This window comes from Cygnus atratus, chromosome Z (genome assembly GCF_013377495.2).
Source record: "Cygnus atratus isolate AKBS03 ecotype Queensland, Australia chromosome Z, CAtr_DNAZoo_HiC_assembly, whole genome shotgun sequence".
In the NCBI taxonomy this organism is placed as follows: domain Eukaryota; kingdom Metazoa; phylum Chordata; class Aves; order Anseriformes; family Anatidae; genus Cygnus; species Cygnus atratus.
Window position 1 is genome coordinate 34,703,201 of NC_066396.1, and position 19,293 is coordinate 34,722,493.

The 19,293-nt window shown below is 34.9% G+C and overlaps 1 protein-coding gene across 9 annotated transcripts in view; it reads left to right on the forward strand.

Annotated features, from left to right (window-relative positions):
* The window catches only part of CCDC171 (coiled-coil domain containing 171), a 168,116-nt gene that overhangs the window by 64,313 nt on the left and 84,510 nt on the right, over positions 1-19,293 (forward strand). For 8 of the 9 annotated variants that reach the window (XM_035569709.2, XM_035569708.2, XM_035569707.2 and 5 more), the window contains 7 exons: positions 1,561-1,761; positions 3,699-3,866; positions 5,786-5,974; positions 11,183-11,684; positions 12,392-12,508; positions 16,917-17,143; positions 17,803-17,985. In XM_035569709.2, coding sequence (XP_035425602.1) covers positions 1,561-1,761; positions 3,699-3,866; positions 5,786-5,974; positions 11,183-11,684; positions 12,392-12,508; positions 16,917-17,143; positions 17,803-17,985 — 1,587 coding nt within the window. The remainder of the gene's footprint in view (positions 1-1,560; positions 1,762-3,698; positions 3,867-5,785; positions 5,975-11,182; positions 11,685-12,391; positions 12,509-16,916; positions 17,144-17,802; positions 17,986-19,293) is intronic. The other variant, XM_050716509.1, reaches the window with a different exon arrangement.

Here is a 19,293-nt window from a genome sequence, read left to right on the forward strand (position 1 = left end):
CTCAAGAAAACTAAAAATTACGAAAACTTTACCTCTGTTCATGTGAAAGGAGATGTTATTAAAGATGTCCATTCTTAGTTTTTGTTTATCAAAACAGACAAGTTAATGTATGTATGAAGCATCAGGTATACCAGTAAGATATACCTGGGAACTGGTAAATACACTTCAGAAACCTTTCTGAGTAAAGAGGTCTTTTTGTTTGTTTGTTTTGTTTTGTTTTTGCTAACATACCACTTTTGTAACGTCCTGTCTGGTTACATCAGTGGCCAAGGGAGTGAGGAAGTCCTGAGGTCATGGTTGAACTTAATGTTCCTGCTGGCAGTGTATTATATTACTGCCAAAATAGAATGTCTCTACTCCCAGTGTTTCTCAGATTGTTTTGCAGGGTATATACTGCTTCATCACTTCAATTTAGTCAGAGATATTTCTGCAACATTTATTAAATCTTCATATTCATTTATACTTGAACATCATATCCTTTCATCTGATCTGAACTTTCTTTACTAACTAGTTTATGTTCAGGACACTTATGGTTTTTGCTTCTGTTACGAGGTCTATTTAAAGCTTAGGTGCTTCATTTTTTGCAGACCCCATTGAAACAGATATGTGTACTCTTCAAGCAAAAAATACGTTTTCTGCACACAGATGGTGCTGCTTTGTATGTAGTACATACAAAGTGATTGTGTATGCACACAATCACTTTAAATCTTCAGTGATAAAATTTAATAAATGATTGAAAACTAGGTCCAGCCTAAAAACATTTGTTAGAAACTTACTGGTGCTTTAATATTGTAATATTTTCATTAAGAAAAAGAAAAGTCATTGTCTCATGAGTTGGAAGCATCTTTCCTATTATATTTCCCATATAAGCAGCTATGGTTGTATGAAAAAGAAACAATACTTTTGTTTTGACCTTTAACAAACTTTAGCAGTTCTGGAAGTCCAGTGCTTGTAGGAAGGGTAAGCATGTGTATGTCAGCAATCTTTTGTCTTACAAGGGATAGTTTAATAAATTCTTTGTTTATCTTGTGAGGTTTGGTATTGGTAACATGATCTTTATGGCCATTTCTGATGATTAATTTCTTTTCATGGTCAAACCTCCAAAGGGAGTCCTCAAATTATTATTTTTTTCCATGCAGATAAAGAATATAGTGGTTCACAGTAGCTCTGTTGTCCACCAATCTGGCTGTAATGGATCGAAGATTTACTTACGAAAATAATGTGTCTTTTCACTGTCTCAAAGACCAATTCACCCTGCGGAGGATAACTTGCATTCATGACTTCTGAATTCTCATTTGGGGAGATAAACTGGATTTTGAATTCAAAAAGAAAAGTCATTGTACCAAGGAGTTTTTAACTTTCTGAGATGGATTTCTGATGCTGTCTAATTCTAAGCTGTGGAAAAGGACTATTGTCAGTGTTGAGAATCTATTATTGGCAAGATGTAGTCAGATTAGCCTGGAGTCTTCTGAACACGTGGCAATGTGAATGTTTACTTCCTCAGATGCAAAGCTCTGGAGTAAGGTAACAACCTTTCTGTTCTGTGTCTCTGTTCTACAGGAAGCACAGGATAACTTGGCTGGTGCCAATAAAGAGTTAAATCATCTGCATACTAAGTGTGCAGACAAAGAGATTTTAATAGGAGCTTTAAAAATGGAGCTACAGAATGTACAGCAGTGCTGGGAGGAGGAGAAAGTATGTGCCACAAAATCTGAAAATGAAATCCAGAAGCTTACCAGGGCTTACCAGAAGGATATGGAGGTATTACCAGAGACAAGATGACTGTCAAAAAGAGACTTTATTTAATCTTTACTTTGTACATTTACATACATCAGATGGTTACCTTTAGACTTAACAGATTTATCCCCAAAATATGATTTTAAGATATGTATTTTAAAAAATGTATTTAATATCTACAAGATCTCAGGATATATTGCTTCTGCTTCCATCTGCGTTGGAACTAATATCTTAACTCTTCCAGTATTTTGAGTTTTTGAACAACTGAAATTATTTAAAACAGATATGCTCAATGAACATTTTTTCTTTCTTTCAAACTGAAAGTTAACAGGAATATTCTATGGTTGGAACCTACAACAGTATCATCTTCACATGTTGTTAATTACTGATTCACATAGCAATTGATAGATAGCAAATGTGGAATTGAGGTAATTTTGCATGCCTGACAAAAAACCTAAAAATTCTTATTTGTGAGCTTTTAGCTCATTGTGGTGTGCTGTAAGTAGGAATTGCTTCAAAAAAATCTTATCTCAGAACTGTTATCTCTCTCTCTCTTTGTATTTGTTTACAGATGTTAATTTTGTTGCTTTATTATTTCCTCCCAGTAAAGTAGTTCTTTATTAGCAATAGCAGTGATTTTCTTTATCATTGTTGTTGTGCATATTGAGCTCATTACTTCCACAAATTTAAATTTGGTTGCCAACTGAGTAAAAAGGGAACATTCTTTCCACCTCTCTAGCAGTCTGGTATTTAAATAGTGTCCACATGAAGCAGCTGGAATTGTTATGCACACATCAGATAATGATTAAAGTGAAGGAAACTAGAAGCCTGGTTATATTGTAAAGTCAGCATGTCTACAGCACTGTGGTTGCATTCAACATGTGTGAATTGATTTGGGGTCTTGGGATCCCTTATTTTCATGCCAAATGGATAATTATCATCCTTAGTTTATCACAGCTCAAGCAAAAATGCTACGATGGTGGCACACTGCATTTTCCTTGGGGAAATAGAAGATCTGCCAAAAATGAAGTTAAAACAAACTGAACTACTCTTTTTTTTTTTTTTAAGTTAAAATACCATTAAATAATTGTGAGAAAATGCACCTAAGTGCAATGGAAAGGTCTCAGGAAGACCATAGTTCCTCAACTTAGTCATCCGCAATTTCTTGTTTTAAAGCTTCACTGGGGCCCCTGGCAAACAGTGAGAACCTTTCCACTGGTTTATTGACTTTGAATAAAGGCTCCGTTTCTGGCGGTTATTGAGGTACAGCTTTCTATTGTTTTCTTAATGAAAGCTACTAAGTTGCATATCTGTACTAGAAGGATGAAGTCTGGAATTTCCTTTGCATACTATTGTTGCTAAAGATTATGTACAATTTGCATCAATTTATTATACCACTGACTAAAGTCACTGTAAATGAACGAGATGCGGTTCATGAAATGTAGCTGATGAAGCCATAAGCCCGTTTTGTGTAGCTATTTGGTTATATATATTCCATGCAAAAGAAATTTTCGAAGGAATTTAAAGTGTCAGTTGTTGGATCAGTGGTTTGTGCTGCCAAGCCAGTCAGGCTCTTTTCTGTGTGCTATGCAGATATTGCAGGTGGGTACAGTTTGAATGTACCTGTAAGTGTTAACATGAATAATTAAATTGCATTTACTAATAGAACTGAAAATTGTATCTGTATTAGGTAGTGGTTATGAGCACTGCAGGATCAGACTTTCTGTATATATATGCTACGTATAACCAGACAAGTTTTGTAAAAATTGTATTCTTACTCTGGCTTTAATATATTTGACTGCAAATATTAGCAGTATTGCTTTTCAAAAGATTGACAATGAGCTTGGTGACTTTTTTTTTTTCTCCTCAGTTGTGTGCAGCTCATATTACTGCAAGTGTGATGCACCTCTTTAGATTCTAACACTGTTCATATATAACAGTTACATTTTCTTTTGTCTCAGGAGAAGCTAACCTTCCTCCATGGCTTGTACCAGCGGTTGGTAGCTGGCTGTGTGCTTATAAAACAACCAGAAGGCATCCTAGATAGATTCTCTTGGTCTGAGCTTTGTGCAGTCTTGCAGGAGAATGTTGATGCCCTGATCTTAGACCTCAACAGGGCTAATGAGAAGGTAAGTGTCCTTAGGCACCAGCTACCTCTATTAAATTCAGTGACATTTGTCCACATCACAGTATCATTAAAAAGGACTGACATTCATCTTATTTCAAAAAGAATTTGGACGTTAATAATTCAATACCATTAATTATGGCTTGTCTACAACTCAGTTTGATGCCATTGCTGTGGGCATGTAAATGTGACTGAAGTCTGTATGAAGTCTCTAAGCTCCGCTTTCTGTGCAGGACATGCTAATAGTACTAGCCAATATTAGCCACAGGGACCTAATTAAAAGAAAATAAATTAATCTTACTGATGAAGCAATTCAAAGAACTTAGTCATTTACACTAATAAAGCAAGTCTTTATTTTAGCATAAAACAGAAACAAAATGCACTTGCTTCAGGAACATCATCTTTAAATTATGTGTTTAAGATTCGGATATAATATTTGAAAAAAATGCCAATGTATTTTTTGTTTAATTATGATTTATTGATTATAATATTTGTATTTAGAAATACAGTAGAAAATAGTTATTTTTATAAGTCATGTCAACATATGTTAATATTTGTTCAAGGGAGAAACTGTACTTTTCTGAGTGATCTTAATGTTAATGAACTTCCATGGCCCTTCTCCCCAGAAATCGCTACGTTTTTAGGAAGAAGAGACTGAGACTGGTTCCGCTGACTAACATATACCACTCTTTAATTTCATTCAGTTCATGTTCTGACTCCATTGATCGGGTTGGTCCTGTGCTGACATGGACTACTAGAATGATTCCAGATCTTGGCTGCCCTGATGTTTTGTTATTGAGCATAGGAAGGGAAAAGCTCTTTCAGAACTTTCTCATCTGCTGGAATTGTAACCACTTTTCTGGCTTGTGTAAGGGACAGGGCTAGTTACAGTGAATCATTTTGATTCCTTCCATCATTTAGTAAAAAATCAAAATCACTAAAGAGGGATAGTTTAGAATAAATTCTGGATTATACAGAAAGACAACATTTCTATTTTCATTTCAATGTAGAGGAGGAAGGAGAATGGAAGGGAGGAGATGGGAATGAACATTGTTGGCAGTGTTTTTGTGTGTATGTGTGCCTAACTCTTTCTTACAGTTTAATTTAGTATGGTTATTGAGATTGATTGTGAGGTTTCTAGGGCTCTTGTCATGTACTTACCAGCGTTTCACAGATTTGGGGCAGTGTTGTTACCTGTGGTGTACCCACTTCTTGAAAACAAAGTTTTTCTCCCACATTTTGATGTGATGTATTTGGAAGGTATATTGCTGATAATCTTTCACAACAAAGTGCATGTACATGCATTTAGAAATTGTTGCTAACTTAATTCATTCCTCCATTTGGTTTGCATGGGAGCTGCAAAGTTAAATCACAGAGTGAATCACTTCATGTTCATTGAAATTGCATTATAAACTGATGAGCTTATTTTGAGAAAAACATTCTGTACACTAAAGCTTCTTGCAATTGTTTTCATACTCAATAACATGTGGAATGTCTTGGCTTTCCAATCAAACAAAAAGTGAAATTAAGGACTGTTTTTTCATTATTACTTCAAGTTCTTGCAGACTGCTAGAGGACTGGTATACTTGGATTACTAATTTAGCATTGTAAGATTTAATGCACTTATTTCAAAATGAGTAAGGGATGTCTAGTTAAGGTTCAGAAGGCAACAGTTATATTCAAGGGGGTATAGGGATGAACAAACAGAAAATAAAGAAAAGCCATTATTCCAGCATGTGTCTTGCAAGATTCAAGGAAACAATCTGTCATGAAAGGCTTTTTACTTTTAATAAATAAGTTGAAGAAATTGAAATTTAGATTTTATGCTGGGGAAGACTCTGTAATTTAATTAATATGTACAGCTAAAGTCCAAAAGTTTATCAAGAGATAAAAAAAAATTCTTTTTAAATGCTTGTCATGCAGATATCTCACCTAGAATATGTTTATAAGAACAAGTACGATACTATGAAGGAGCTTCAACAAAGCCAGGAAGAAGCTTTTAGCAAAATGGCCAAACAGATGAAAGCACAGGAAAGCTCTTGGCAGAAACAAAAAAAGTGTCTGGAACAGCAGTACTCAGGTCTCCTTGGGGAAGTTCATGCAAGGGCACAGGTATGGTGCTGTGAACTTCTGAATTTCTTTTCCTTGTAAATATTTAATGGACTATTTCAGTAGTTTGAGCTCCTAACCAATTTCAGGTTGTTTGGGAATTTTACAGAGTCACAGAATGGTTGATGTTGGAAGGGACCTTTAGTATCTCTTTAAAATAAAATTTAAAAAATCACCACTACTAAAACAACTGTGCTAGTATTGAATTCACTTAGGATAGGAAACAAGTGACTGCTTGTTAAAATGTTCCAGAAATTAAGTGCTTAATGTCATCTGGCAGTTGCTAATGTATATATTTTGAGAATGCTAAAGCTTTAAGATTGAAATTGCTTATTTAGGAATTATGTAGTTGAGCAGTTAGTTTTTAGTGTCATGCTTTGCAAAGACTTTGTAGAATAACAGCAATTTGGTGTCATCTGTGGATGAATTTAGGCGTATTCGTTCTGACCCTGAGAACTAATTAGCAGTTACAGTGGTAGATTTCAGCAGTGTTAAAGGACTTTTTATAAAAATACGTTGGTGAGCAATGGTTCAAATGTGTAAAGCTGTCATCAGTCATTGTTAGGAAAATTATTAACCATCTAAAATTTTTACTGTTACTCTACAACTGCAATTCATTGTCTTTACAATCACAGCCCTTTAGAGATGTTTCAGTTAAAATTGTTGTGAAATACAAGAAGTAAGATATGACTTGCTATTTGTGACTACCATCTGAAACATGCTTTGTCAGATGAAGGCTGCTTTTGTCTCTGATTTTAAGCTTGGAAGTCTGCTCTCTGAAAACCGTATTTATGAAGTATTCTTTAGGCAAAGCAGTTTATTGTGATTTTTTGGAAATGGGCTAAAATCTTAAATGTTTTCTGCTCAAGATTTACAGTTCACATTGGATATTGGCAACGCTGAAAACATCCCCATGAGTGCCCATAAGAGGCATCCAGACTCATAGTGACTTCCTCCAGCATGCTGTACTTTTGTGTTACGAGATCATTATCAACAAAAAGAATGATGAAATAAGGAAGATTAATTTTGAAATTGACCTTTCCTTTTAAAAAGAAGTAGTGGGGTTATGCAGTTTAGATTTCTATCTGCTATGGATACTGTGTGAAACAAAGGTCTATGTAATCTCTTTTGGACTGTAATGTGTTGTGGAGAATTTGTTCTGTGTAATACTATACCATGCTTTGGGATGGTGCTGAATATGCCATTCTGCTCAACTGTAGCTGGCACGCGCATGCACTGAAAATACCACTCTGTTGCAGGCTGTGCATTAGGCATGTCTTCTGGAAAAGACTTTTTACATCAACGTGCTGTAAAAGACTACTAGCTTTCTAAAAGGGAAGTGCTTTCCATTATAAATACCTGGGCATGTTTTCTGAAACAAGTTGTGTAGGATTACAAGCTGATAGCGGTTGAAACTAAGCAGTGCAGCATCTGTGTACACTTTGAACTTCAAACAGGAGTTCATTCAACAAAACCTGGTCTCATCTTTGTTGTTTCTCACGTTCCAGCTTGTCTGCCTTAGCATTTAGTGTCAATCTTGGAAGAAGACAGTCTCATTTCCTCTGGATTTCTACCTTATGACTGACATTGAACCTACAAATACCAGATTAAGCTTTTACCTTTCTGAGGTCCATAGGCTCCATGGATGTCTGCTATTAGGGCTGTTCTAATCCTGACTGCTTGTTTCTCATTAGACTTGTCTTTTCCATAGTGCATTTTGGGTCTGTTGGCCATATTAATCTGCAAGCTCACTGCTGTGATGGATCAGAGTTATGCAGACACACTAATGTTGTAGCCTTGTTTCCATAGGAAACATATGTGAAGGCAAAGAGAAGGCTTTCAGTTCAGACATGTCGTAGATCTGTGCTGATGACTTTATCATGTTATCTGAGAGCTCTAACTGCACAGCAATACGAGTAATGGATTGAGGAGATTGTTATTTTGGTTTCTTAGAATTGAAGTGGAGAAACGGGGCTTTTCTGAATGGTTTCCTAATTATTAAAATGTGACATTGCAATATGGAGGTTTTAGTAGCAATGACAACTGCCATTGCTTTTGTCCCCATCTAGTCGTGTTCAGAGTCCCTGTCTCCAAGATAGGATCTATGGATATTAACAGATTCTACTTCACAGCTGTTATTGTTGATCAGGTGGACAATGTAACTGGAAAGCAGGTTTTCTCTGGGGCAGAAATTCCCACAGTGGCCTTATTGCAGACCAGCAGTAAACAAGCCTCTCTATAGATACTGCTTTTCTTTGTTCCTAGTCTCTATATATGGTCAATAGACCTTAAAATGAATATCCTTTTTCCTTGTCTTTTGTAGCAGAAGAAGCTTAGTCCCCTTGATTTTACGGTGTACCATTCTGTTACAGTGCCTGTTCCTTAGCCTCACACAAATTATTTATTTAGTCTGTACACAGTCTCATAGGAAAAGTCCTCTGAATTTTAACTATGAGTTGTTGTTTGTTTATTATGTAGACATTTATTAATCTGTCCCCATTTTTGTGGCAACCACTTAAAATAGTAGCATTTTGTTCTGGCAAATATTGTGAGAGAAAATTCCTGTAACTACTTTTAAATTATTATTTTCAAGAGAAAAATAAGAGGTTTACTAAATAGGTAACGGAAAAAAAAATCCTTGAGGGAGAAAAATGGCTTTTCTTTTATTTGCTTTTTTTTTTTTTTTTTGTAAAGAAGCTTTGCTTTTACTTCAAGGTGGGTGAACTACCTAACGACTGTGGTTATGTTACAATTGTATCAAAAATTGGTGTTTTAACACAGAAAACGAACCAACTGAAATACAGGAAAACCTTTTGAAGTCAGCATCATTATATTTCTAGCTTCCAGTTCTGTTTTCTTGCCAAAATAAAGTGTAAGAAGTAGGATAAAACTGTGTTGCTAGTATCATCCGTTCTTTTGTTAAGGATTGTTGGAATCTACCAAGTTCTGTAGCCCAGTGAGGAATCTCTCAAAACTCAAGCACCCAAGGAAGTCGATCTGCCAACATTTAGGAGGAGAATTCTCTCCCTTTCAAAATTGTACTTTTAAGCTTTGAAGAAAACACTAGAAATAATGAAGAGAAATACAAAATTAATTATCAGCCCCTAGAAATACGAGGGTGCATTTTCTTACAATTTATTTTTTAATTTCTGTAGTCACTGTCTTGTTCACTTCTGCATATTCCCATATAACCTGAAACATTTAAACACTGTTTTTTTTTATTTTGTTTTGTTTTTTTGATAAGCTTTAATTAGCCAGAGTACTGGATGTTAGTATTGCTGCCCAACAACCCTGTAGGGATCACACTTTAAGTTTGTTTACTCAGATGTTGGCCTTTCACCTGTAATGGCCAGAAACCATAAGTTGTTTTCTAAATTCAGCTTACCTTTTCAGTTCCATCCAGTCATGCTATCAGTTTTTCTTCTTTTTTTTTTCTCTGTAAAAATGAAGCATTCTAAATAATGCAGTAGCTCTGAAAGTATTTGTACTTGTGCATACTTAATTTTAGAGCAGTTAAGTGACATATGAAGCCTGTAAATTGCATTTTATAATTAAGTATTTAAATTACCTACTATATTTCTTTATCACTGGAAGTATTTTAATAACACACATAACCTGGTTATATGCAAAACACTGTAGTATGTTTTTCTCTCAACATCAATATTGTCAAACCATCTGTAAAGTCTACCTGGTGGTATTTTATTTCTTTGTCTTAAAGAGCAATGTGTATAAGTTTGGTCATGAGAGAGCTGTTATTCTGTTTGTCTTCCTAGTCCAGTTAAAATGCTTTCTCTTTCCAAAAATAATTAAATATTTATTTGGTCAAAGACATTCTGAGCTGACGTAGGTTAACTTTTTTCCAGAAGTGCAAAATCTTTTTATTTCCTTTTTAAGGATAGTTTATGTATTTTTCCCCATTTTGTGTTTATTGGGTGAAGGAGGAAGAAGAAATTAGGATGCCCCTATCCCCCTTTGCTTAGGACCAGTACCAAAGTTGATACGTGGGAATGTGACTGGCAAATGTCACTTTACTTCTCTCTTGTCCACTACTAACAGGAATAACCTCTGCCCCATTTCTGACAAAACTGCTTAGAACTCTAAGAGAGGCAGCTGAGACTTGATATAATCATCTCTTTAATTTGTCATACTGACTTAGCATTACGCTTGTTCTACCTTTATGAGTTCATGTATTGTAACAGGACCATAAAAGTTTGACTTGAGCTTGTGGGGTTTTTGTGAGGTGTCTAAACATTTTTACCTCCATGTACCACTGAACCCTGTTAATCATAGCTTCAAGTGGCTCAGTCAGAGGACTCTCACGTATCAGGAAGCTAGTCTAAGCATCTGAGGCCATGGCATATTGTCTTGATTCTGGTATAAGAACACGCCTGTCATCAACAGCACCTAATCTGCATAATATAACCATAGTCCTCATATTCCGTAGCTTTTTGGAGTCTTCATTTAGCTGTTTGGGTTTACTGTTTCAAACCTCCCCCTTTCCCTATTTTAAGGCTTAGAGAAGGGAGAAAAAAACACAAAACAAAACAAAAAAAACAACAGTTCTGCAAGTTGAAAAAATCTGTGATGGCTGTAGTCAACATAAAAACATATGTATTACACCATTCTCTTCAAAACTCTGTTCTGTATGAGACCTAATTAATCTGTGAATATATAAGTAGGGGGTTGATTACAAAGTAATTAGGAGATCACCTTTAAGTCCCCTTTCCCAGCTGCTGCCAATCTGTCTAGTTTTATCTTCCAGAGTTTTCCATATTTTTTTTTCCTATCTCTTACACTAAATTTCTTTTCTCCTTTGAAGAACAATATTTTTTTTCTGAAGTTAGAGCATGTAATTGCTTATTATTAAGTGAACTCATGAAACTGTTGTGGATAGCCAGGTACTGTTGAACCCTCTGTGTTCTATTGTTGTAGAAGTGGATTAGCTTCAGAAATCTAGACTTTGTAGTTGAAGATTGTGCAAATTTTCGGCATGTCATTGTTAGTTTTTGCATGTATCTGGTACTGTAACTTTTTGCTAGGAGACATGCTTTGACAGTCATGACTGATAATTTTTGTTCCTTCAATTTGTTATAATTCCATCAAAAAAAAGACAAAAAACAACTCATTTAGGTAAAATGATTTTGATTTCTTTTTTATTTAAATAATAACTTTCAGTTAATGTTTCTTCTCCCCCCACCCCTATTATCCCAGGAATACCAAGAAACAGCAGAGAAAAACAAGGAAACAATCTATGTCCTTGAAAAAAGACGGGAGAAGTTGGCCCTTGAAAATATTTATGTGAAAAATACGTTAACACAGATTCAGAAGGAACATTCATCTCTCCTGGCAGCATGTGCACTATTGGCAGGTGCCTTGTATCCTCTCTATGGCCGATCATGTGCTCTGTCTACACAAAGACACCTTCTCCAGGATCAGGTCAACATCTGTGAATTAGTTAACCAGGAGATTAGGACTCTAGTTCATGCTCTCTCTGGTGTAGAGGAAAAGAAGCAAGAAGCTAAAATGAAGAAAAGAAAATTCAAAGGCCTGATACGTGTGTTCCGAAGAGGTGTGATTGCAGTTCTGGCAGCCAACAGGCTTAAAGTTTTAGCTCAGTCTTCTAGTTCTCTTTTCTCCTGGGTAAATGGCTTCAAAGAAGGCATTGGAATTCTAGTTTGTGTAGGGGACTCCAAAGGCAAGCATAATCTGTCAAGTAAGCTAATTGTTTTCTGCTTTATAAGTGTTATGTCAAATTAAATGGTTGGTGAATAACAGTTAATAATGTTAATAATAAAGTGGAAAGACTAATATAATGACATCATGACAAATGTCATTTCTGGAATTGAGGTTTCTAGATTTCTTGACAAATGTAATTTCCACTAAAAGGAACTACTTAGTCTGTTTACCCGTAACTTTTCTTTCAGTACTTCACATGTGAATTCATACTATTTGTTATCTCTGACATATGTGTTAATGTGTTTCAGAGTTAGGTGCTATCATATCTTTTGTGTCTTACCTTTTTCTAAAAAGATAATTCACCTTCTTTTATTAATCACTTTTATTATTTTTTCATACCAAAAATGCAAAAAGATTGTATTTTGGTTCAGATAAAATATTAGTATAGGATTTCTAAATTTTTCTTTTAAGGATTATGTAGTTTTCCTGTTCCTTTCTTTTACCAGATTGCTTCCCCCTATAGGATCAAATGGTATCAAAAATGTTTCACAAAACCAAAGATCCATTTACTTTTCTGTTTTAGTAGTTGTTGAAGAGTACTTAATATAGTCTAAAATGTTCTGAAAGAAGAATTGGTTTGTAGGTTATGTACTTAGTTTGGTCAATTTCTGAAAGAGCTGAAGGTAGTATTGTGCCTTACTTGTGTCACTTGGTTTTATTGCTAGTTCCAATTTTCTTTCACAGGACACAAAGAGGAACAAATTGATTGTGTTGAAGCACTCAGCTGGTTTACTAGTTCTAAGCTCCTTGCTGCAATAATCAGTTCTGTCACAGAATTACAGGATGTTGTTAACAAAACAGGTAAATTTAGAAATATGTTACTGTAGTAGAAGAAAAAAAAAGGCATAAACTATGATGTTTACATGATTGCTATTTTAATGCTATTTTGATACTATTCTGTATCAAATTCTTGGAGAACTGCCTTGGTAGAACATCAATTTTCTTTAATTGGTGATATGTCTATCATTTGGGTACATGGAGTCATGGAAATAGAAGGCTCAAGAATGTTTCTAGAAATCATCTGAACTGCTTTGTTGTGCGTTAGAAAAAATGTTTCTATACCATGCCAATAGATACACGGTTAACTTGTTCTTAAAAACGTCTAATGAAGTAATATTTTAAAAATTCCTAGTTATCTTGTTCCACTGTTACAAAATATTTTACTGAAGATCAAACTATTTTTTTTAATAAAGTCTATTACTGTCTTAAGTAAGGCCCTAAAACTGACATATTTAACCTGGGATTTTACTACTGCTGACTGACTGAATGTAATTTCTGCCATTTATATGATACAAATCTAGAATTCCAGATATAAATCTATAATTTCCAGAATTGCAGACATCTGGAAAACAACTGAGATTTTCATCTATTTTAGTTGCTATCATGTGGTTTCTGACAGAGAAAGAAAATACTTTCAATTAGGACACACTATAGCAGTCCTAATTTTGTGTACCTGTTGTGTTCCCTCTTTAAGTAGATCCTCAATGAGCCTTTTGTCTAGATTACGTAATTTTCTCAGTCTCTCCTCACATAAGTATTACATATGTTATATATATGCTTGCAGAAAATTTTAATGCCAGTTCCTGGATAAGTCATCTCTTGATTCCCAGCTGTTAACTGTCTTCTTTAATTTCTTTGCAATGAGGACTGAATGAGGATCTCACTTGTTCCTTCTATGTTGCTGTTATCCTTAGTTGTTCATTGGTACCTTGTAATTTCCAAGTTCTAAGAATTCTGTCATCGAATAAAGGATATTAAAAGAAATGAAGGATAATTTATAAGAATAAAGGGAAGTAGCAGGACGGAAAGACTGTGATACAGCTTACAGACCACAAACAATGAACTGAAACCAGAGGTTAGCCATTAAATCAAAAGCAAGTGTTTTGTTTGAGTTTCAGGTACCCTCTTGGCTCACCGTTTTCAGCAATTTGAATTTGCATCCATATGAAACAAAGTTTGTACTGTGTTTCAGGATATTCACCGGATTTATACTCCAAATATTCCAGTGTATAGAGTACTGAATAAGAGCAGCAAATTGAAAGGGAATCAGAGATAAACTCTACAGCAGCATCAACATGCTGAAGTGCCTAGTTAGAATACCCTAAACATCACGATATTTTGCCTGTGTTGAAGTAGATGAGAATTCTGTTGGACTCTATTTACGTGATACCTCTGTACACAGCACAGTTTTGACATGTAGATTTAGCAAGAACCATGCTGAGAATGTTATAATCATAGTCAGTTTGGTGATTTTTTTATAGGTCATCTCTATTTAAGTCGTATTTTTACAGAACCTCAAGATCTTACTAAACATGTATTACTTGGGATTCTGTTGCTCATTAGATCAAAAGTCTCCAAATAACCTTTGGTTCAAAAAAATACTCATAAGTAATTTAAAGTTGGAAATGAAACTTCCAGAAGTACCTAAGTGATAAGGCTGTGAATATATTTGAAAGAAGGGCTTGCATAGTTGGGAAGCCCTTTTATGTTTTGTAAGTCATATTTCAAGTAAGATTTAAACCTGCAAACTGACTTAAGTGATTTTTAAAAATTATTGAATGTAAATAGGCAATCTGAGAGGCATCTTCTCTCTTCATGTTTTGAAATTACAGCAGTTCTAGATGAGACTGCATGTAACAGGAGACAGTAGGCACAAGAAGGTGCTATGTGGATCTACAGCATGGAATGGTTCGGTGTCTTGAAAGGAGTTTTAAAGATGGCGATGTTCTGAGGAGGTGTTTGAGGAAGTTCAGAGAAACCAAATCTGTATCACTCAGAAATGGAACTACTGGACTTGTGCACTCTGTTGTTTTGAGGCACATTTGTTGACGTTCACATTGTGTGTTAGTTTGGTTCTCATTCTAGCATGTTTTGGAATGGTCTCTTAGCTTCAATTTGAATAAAAGTTTGTCAGTGTTTTTTTTGTTTGTCTGTAAGGTTATATTTGTAGGTTTGTTTGAACAGAATCTGTACTGAGTAAATCAGAAAAAGTACAAATCAAGTTTTTTGAATACAAACATCATCAACTGTAACATACACAAAGATTTTGAAGCATTAACGTTTTAGTCTAGTGTAGTACTACTGAGTTCATCCTGCTGACAGTTCTGTTTCACCAAAACAAATTAAAAGAGAATTTTCTTCACCTGTCAGTGAATGATTTGTTTTTTCTTAATTTGCTTAATGTAAGAATTAAATTCTCTTTGTGATATACCTGCGCTAGTGTTAATCCTGTGTTATACACATCGTAATATCCAAAACTGAATGCTTTTATTGTATCCTTGATCCTTTGTGGGCATGTACTTAAAATGCTTATGCTTAAATCCTATATTTTCTTCCCAGTGATTATAGATACAGTTCCTTGTGGAATTGCATCATATTCTTATTTTGGCTTTTGAAACAGTAACTTGCATCAACATATTTCTGCATGTTTCCTCTAAATTACTCTTCACTGAAAATTAAACAGAGATGAGTTTTTTTTTTTTTTTTTTTCCCATCCCAGGAAAGTGTCTTTAGTTATTGGGCCCTCAGCTGGAATACTGGTTGTGAAATACAGTGTTACAGTACAATTCCCCAAACTATTATTATTAAATTATTTTTCATATGGTTAAACTGGGGGGGGATTCTAGCAGTAGGGAACAGTGTGCCATCCTTGGTAATGAATACGTGAAGAAATACTACATTTTCTGAGAGGCAAACTATCTCATATAAAATGAGGTGTAGATGGAAGTGCTAGGGAGAAAGAAGAAAAAGGTCATTGACAGGTGTTTTTTCTTTTTTTTCCCCTTTTTTTTTGATATTTACCAGTAATCACTGCAAAGGAGAGGTTTTTAGAATATTTTCAATGTCATCTTACATGGAAGGCAGTGCACATGGTCTAGTTTTATGTTAATTAAACATTCTAACTAATGTTGTCATTATATTTGGAGAAAAGAGATGGTCTTTGAAACTGAAATGTGGGACAAGAATAAACTTTTTAAGAGTTAAAATGATGAAAGTAGTTTATCTTGGATGTGATCAGGAATAGAGTGCTGACTTTATCATGTGCTATTTTGTTTGTTTATAGATAAATTGGGTCTCATGTAAATGATAAATTATTTTGAATGGAAATCTGATAACAATAATCTTTTGTTTACTTACAACCTTTGGCTTTATCCTTGCAACATAAAAAAAAATATTTTACTTGAAAAAAGAAGAAGCTGTCATTGTTCTTTTCTCTATTTATACTTTTAAGTAAATATTTTAATTCACTACAGCAACAGGAGGTCTGTACTACTGAATGTAAATAAGCTCTTCCATGCTTGTCATCTTACACTGATAGTATCATAAGACAAGTAATGACAGATTAAGACCTGCCTAGCAGAGGGAAAACTAAATTACAAGACTTTTATTAAGGCATAAATAAACCTATTAACTCTTATCTGGAATACCAATTAGTGGAAGGAGCACTGACAATTTTATTTATCAACATTAAACACAATTATTAATTACAGACCTGACGAATCTAGCAGTAAGCAGGACATGTTGGGTGTGCTGGGGCCTTAAGTCCATTATATGAGAAGGATGATTACCAAAATCCTGTGGGGAAATAAGTAATTGTAGCTGTAAAATTTTAATTGCCTTGGAATAAGGTAAATTATATTCTCTTGTCTCAGAATATAAATAGTATGGCATTAAGGTACCAAGCCTCACTAATTTTGAACAGCAAATGATTTAGACATCTATGGAGGGGAGGGAAGAAGAATCAAAAAAAGCTCAGAAATTTGCATTGTAAATACTACGATAAAGTGTTTTACCATGTGCTATCACATCTAACACATTTGACCTGTCTGGAATTTTGCTTGCATTTGTTTTGAATGTTTCATAAATTATGAAAATAGAACATCCAAGAAAGACTTAAGAATGTGTAGTGTTGGAGGCGAACATGAACAAATAAATATTTTTTGAAAAACAAATCCTATTCTCCTGAATCTTATCCTGTCTTGCCCTACCTATCCACAGATTGATAGGAGTAGAATGTTCAATGCTCAATACAGAATTTGTCCCAAATTTGCTCTGAGAAATTCCCTTAACCTCAATCTCCATTCTCAAATGGAAATTTCCTACTGAGTGTTTTATAGATGCTATTTGTTATTGCTTTTTTCTGTCTTAAAAAAAAAACAACAAACAACTAATGACCTACATAATGTTTTGTTGTCGTTGTTTCTTAAAGATCCAAATTCCTGGCTTTCTGGACACTTACTTGTAAGTGCAGCCAGGAACTCCTTTTCAAAACTTATGGACAAGCTTTATGTAATAATGGAGACTGTTCCACTAGACAGCAGCAGGAGCATTTCCTGTACAGAGGAGGACTCCTTGGTACGGAGGCTGGCTCGCGGACTTCATAAAATAAATGCCCAGGCTCTGGAAGCTGGATTTTGTGACAGACTACCCATTATGGTATGCATGTGCTACTTCATGTAAACAGTAGGTTCACAGTAAAAGTGTTACAGTGAAACTCTTCATAGCACCATTACTTTTGTTTCAGATTTTTTATGACTCAGTTGAAGTCAGCTACACAGGAACTTGACTTGAAACACCACAAAGCATTATGCACTGACTGGATATTTTCTTTTGTACTCTAAGAATTGATATATCCAAAAAAAAAAAGAAAGGGGGGAGGGGAGAGGGGAAGTTCTATCAAAATTATATTTACTTTAGAAAAACAAACCTATTTCTCACTTTAACTTACTGCTTTTTTGTTTGTTTGTTTGTTTGTTTGTTTGTTTGTTTTTAAATTTGTTTGGGTTGCCTTTCAGTAGGGAAAGGTAATTTTCTCCCCTCTGATGAAAATTAAAGGATATGTTTTCTCTCATAGAGTCTGTCTTTCTCTGTGGGTCTTACATGAAAGTAGATACTTTCTGAAAATAAAATTTGCAATAACCCTCAAGAGAAGGTGAAATGGGTTCATGTTTTTGCACTTGTGTGCATCTTCTAGAGATCAAGGACAAGATGACAGTTTTGCCTGGGTATTCAATGTAACTGATTTTTTAAAATCACGTATGGATATGAAATGGCATATTTTTAAAGTGTGTAATATTGTTTCTGTTTACTAACAGAAAAGCATAGCATCCTTGCAGAAGCAAATATTTGAGTTTACACAAAGACTTCATACGGCAGAAGTGGAACGCCGCTCATTGCGCCTAGAACTTGCAGAATTGAAAGGGAATTTCATTGAGATGAAAAAAGAGGCTGACAAAGCTCAGAGCCTGCAAAAGCAATTAAATATGTTTAAGCAATCTGTAAGTACATTTGATTTAGGTAAGGCTACTTACAAGAGAGACCTTCTTTTTGCACATTTTTTGTTTTGTGTTCTTTTGAAAAACAAGTCAATCTACAAAGCCAATATACTATTTTCCAGAAAATTTCCAGAAAAATTGATGCATAAATGTCACTAAACTTTAAGCCAGATGTATTTAGAATCCTTTCCATACAAGTTTCTCTTTGGTTTGCAGAATGAGATACTCTATGTAAATTACACGTTCGGGCTTCAGCAGCTCAGGTTTTCTTCCGTGTGTTGAAAATGTTGGTGTGATTTATATGCTCTAAAATGATTACAGAATCACAGAATCACAGAATTGAAGGGGTTGGAAGGGACCTCGAAAGATCATTGGGTCCAACCCCCTTGCCAAAGCAGGTTTCTTAGAACATTAATAGTTACTATGTCAAAACAGTAAACTTAAAATGAGAGTATTTAATATGAATGTTCATGACAAGCTCATAAAGTATAAATGTAATATTTTAAATTCTATGCTGATATTGTTCAACATTATGATAAATGTTTTACTCTATCTTTGAGTATGGGGTTGTATTGTGAGCTAGTCAGTGAAAATTTTAGTGTGTCTGTTTCCTTGAAGGAGTGAGGTTGGGAAGGAAAAAAAACAAAACAAAATCCTTTCTGCACTCCAAATAGCGTTTATGCACCAAATTCCTCTGAACCTTTGCATTAGCTAGATGATTTACCTGAGCAGTCTGGGTCCACTAACCTGTACATAGCACTGTCTGGCAGGAATGAGAAGAAACAAGAAAAAGGTTCCTTAACAACTTAAAACCAGCTGTGTGAGGGATTTATCCTTCTCAGGTCCTTACTGCCCTGCAACATGAGTTCTCTGTCCCCAGTACTCCATTTTGTCAGTTGCTGGTATGTTCCCTATCATCCTCATGCACCTGTGCCTTTGGCGGGCATTGGAGGGAAGAAACCTGTCTTGCTTTTGCATACTGGAGATTGACTGGACGTGTTTCTTCCTATGCTTATCTTCTGTAGGTTACATTAAAAATTGAACTCATGTTTGAGCAATATGAGAAAGTAAATGGGTAGGAACTCTGATCTGTAACAGTGCCCAAAGTTGATCCTGAGGCATAGCTGGTAGACCTGTAAGTGTGACCCAATCGAAACACTTCCAACAAGACTATTTAATAGATGATTTCACATCCATTCTCCTTTCTGTTCCTAGGTTTAAAATGTTGTTATTATTATTATTATTATTTTTAACTTAGATGAACAAGGCTATCTAATCATCTTCAGTTTCGTTCTTACTGGGTTTTATCTC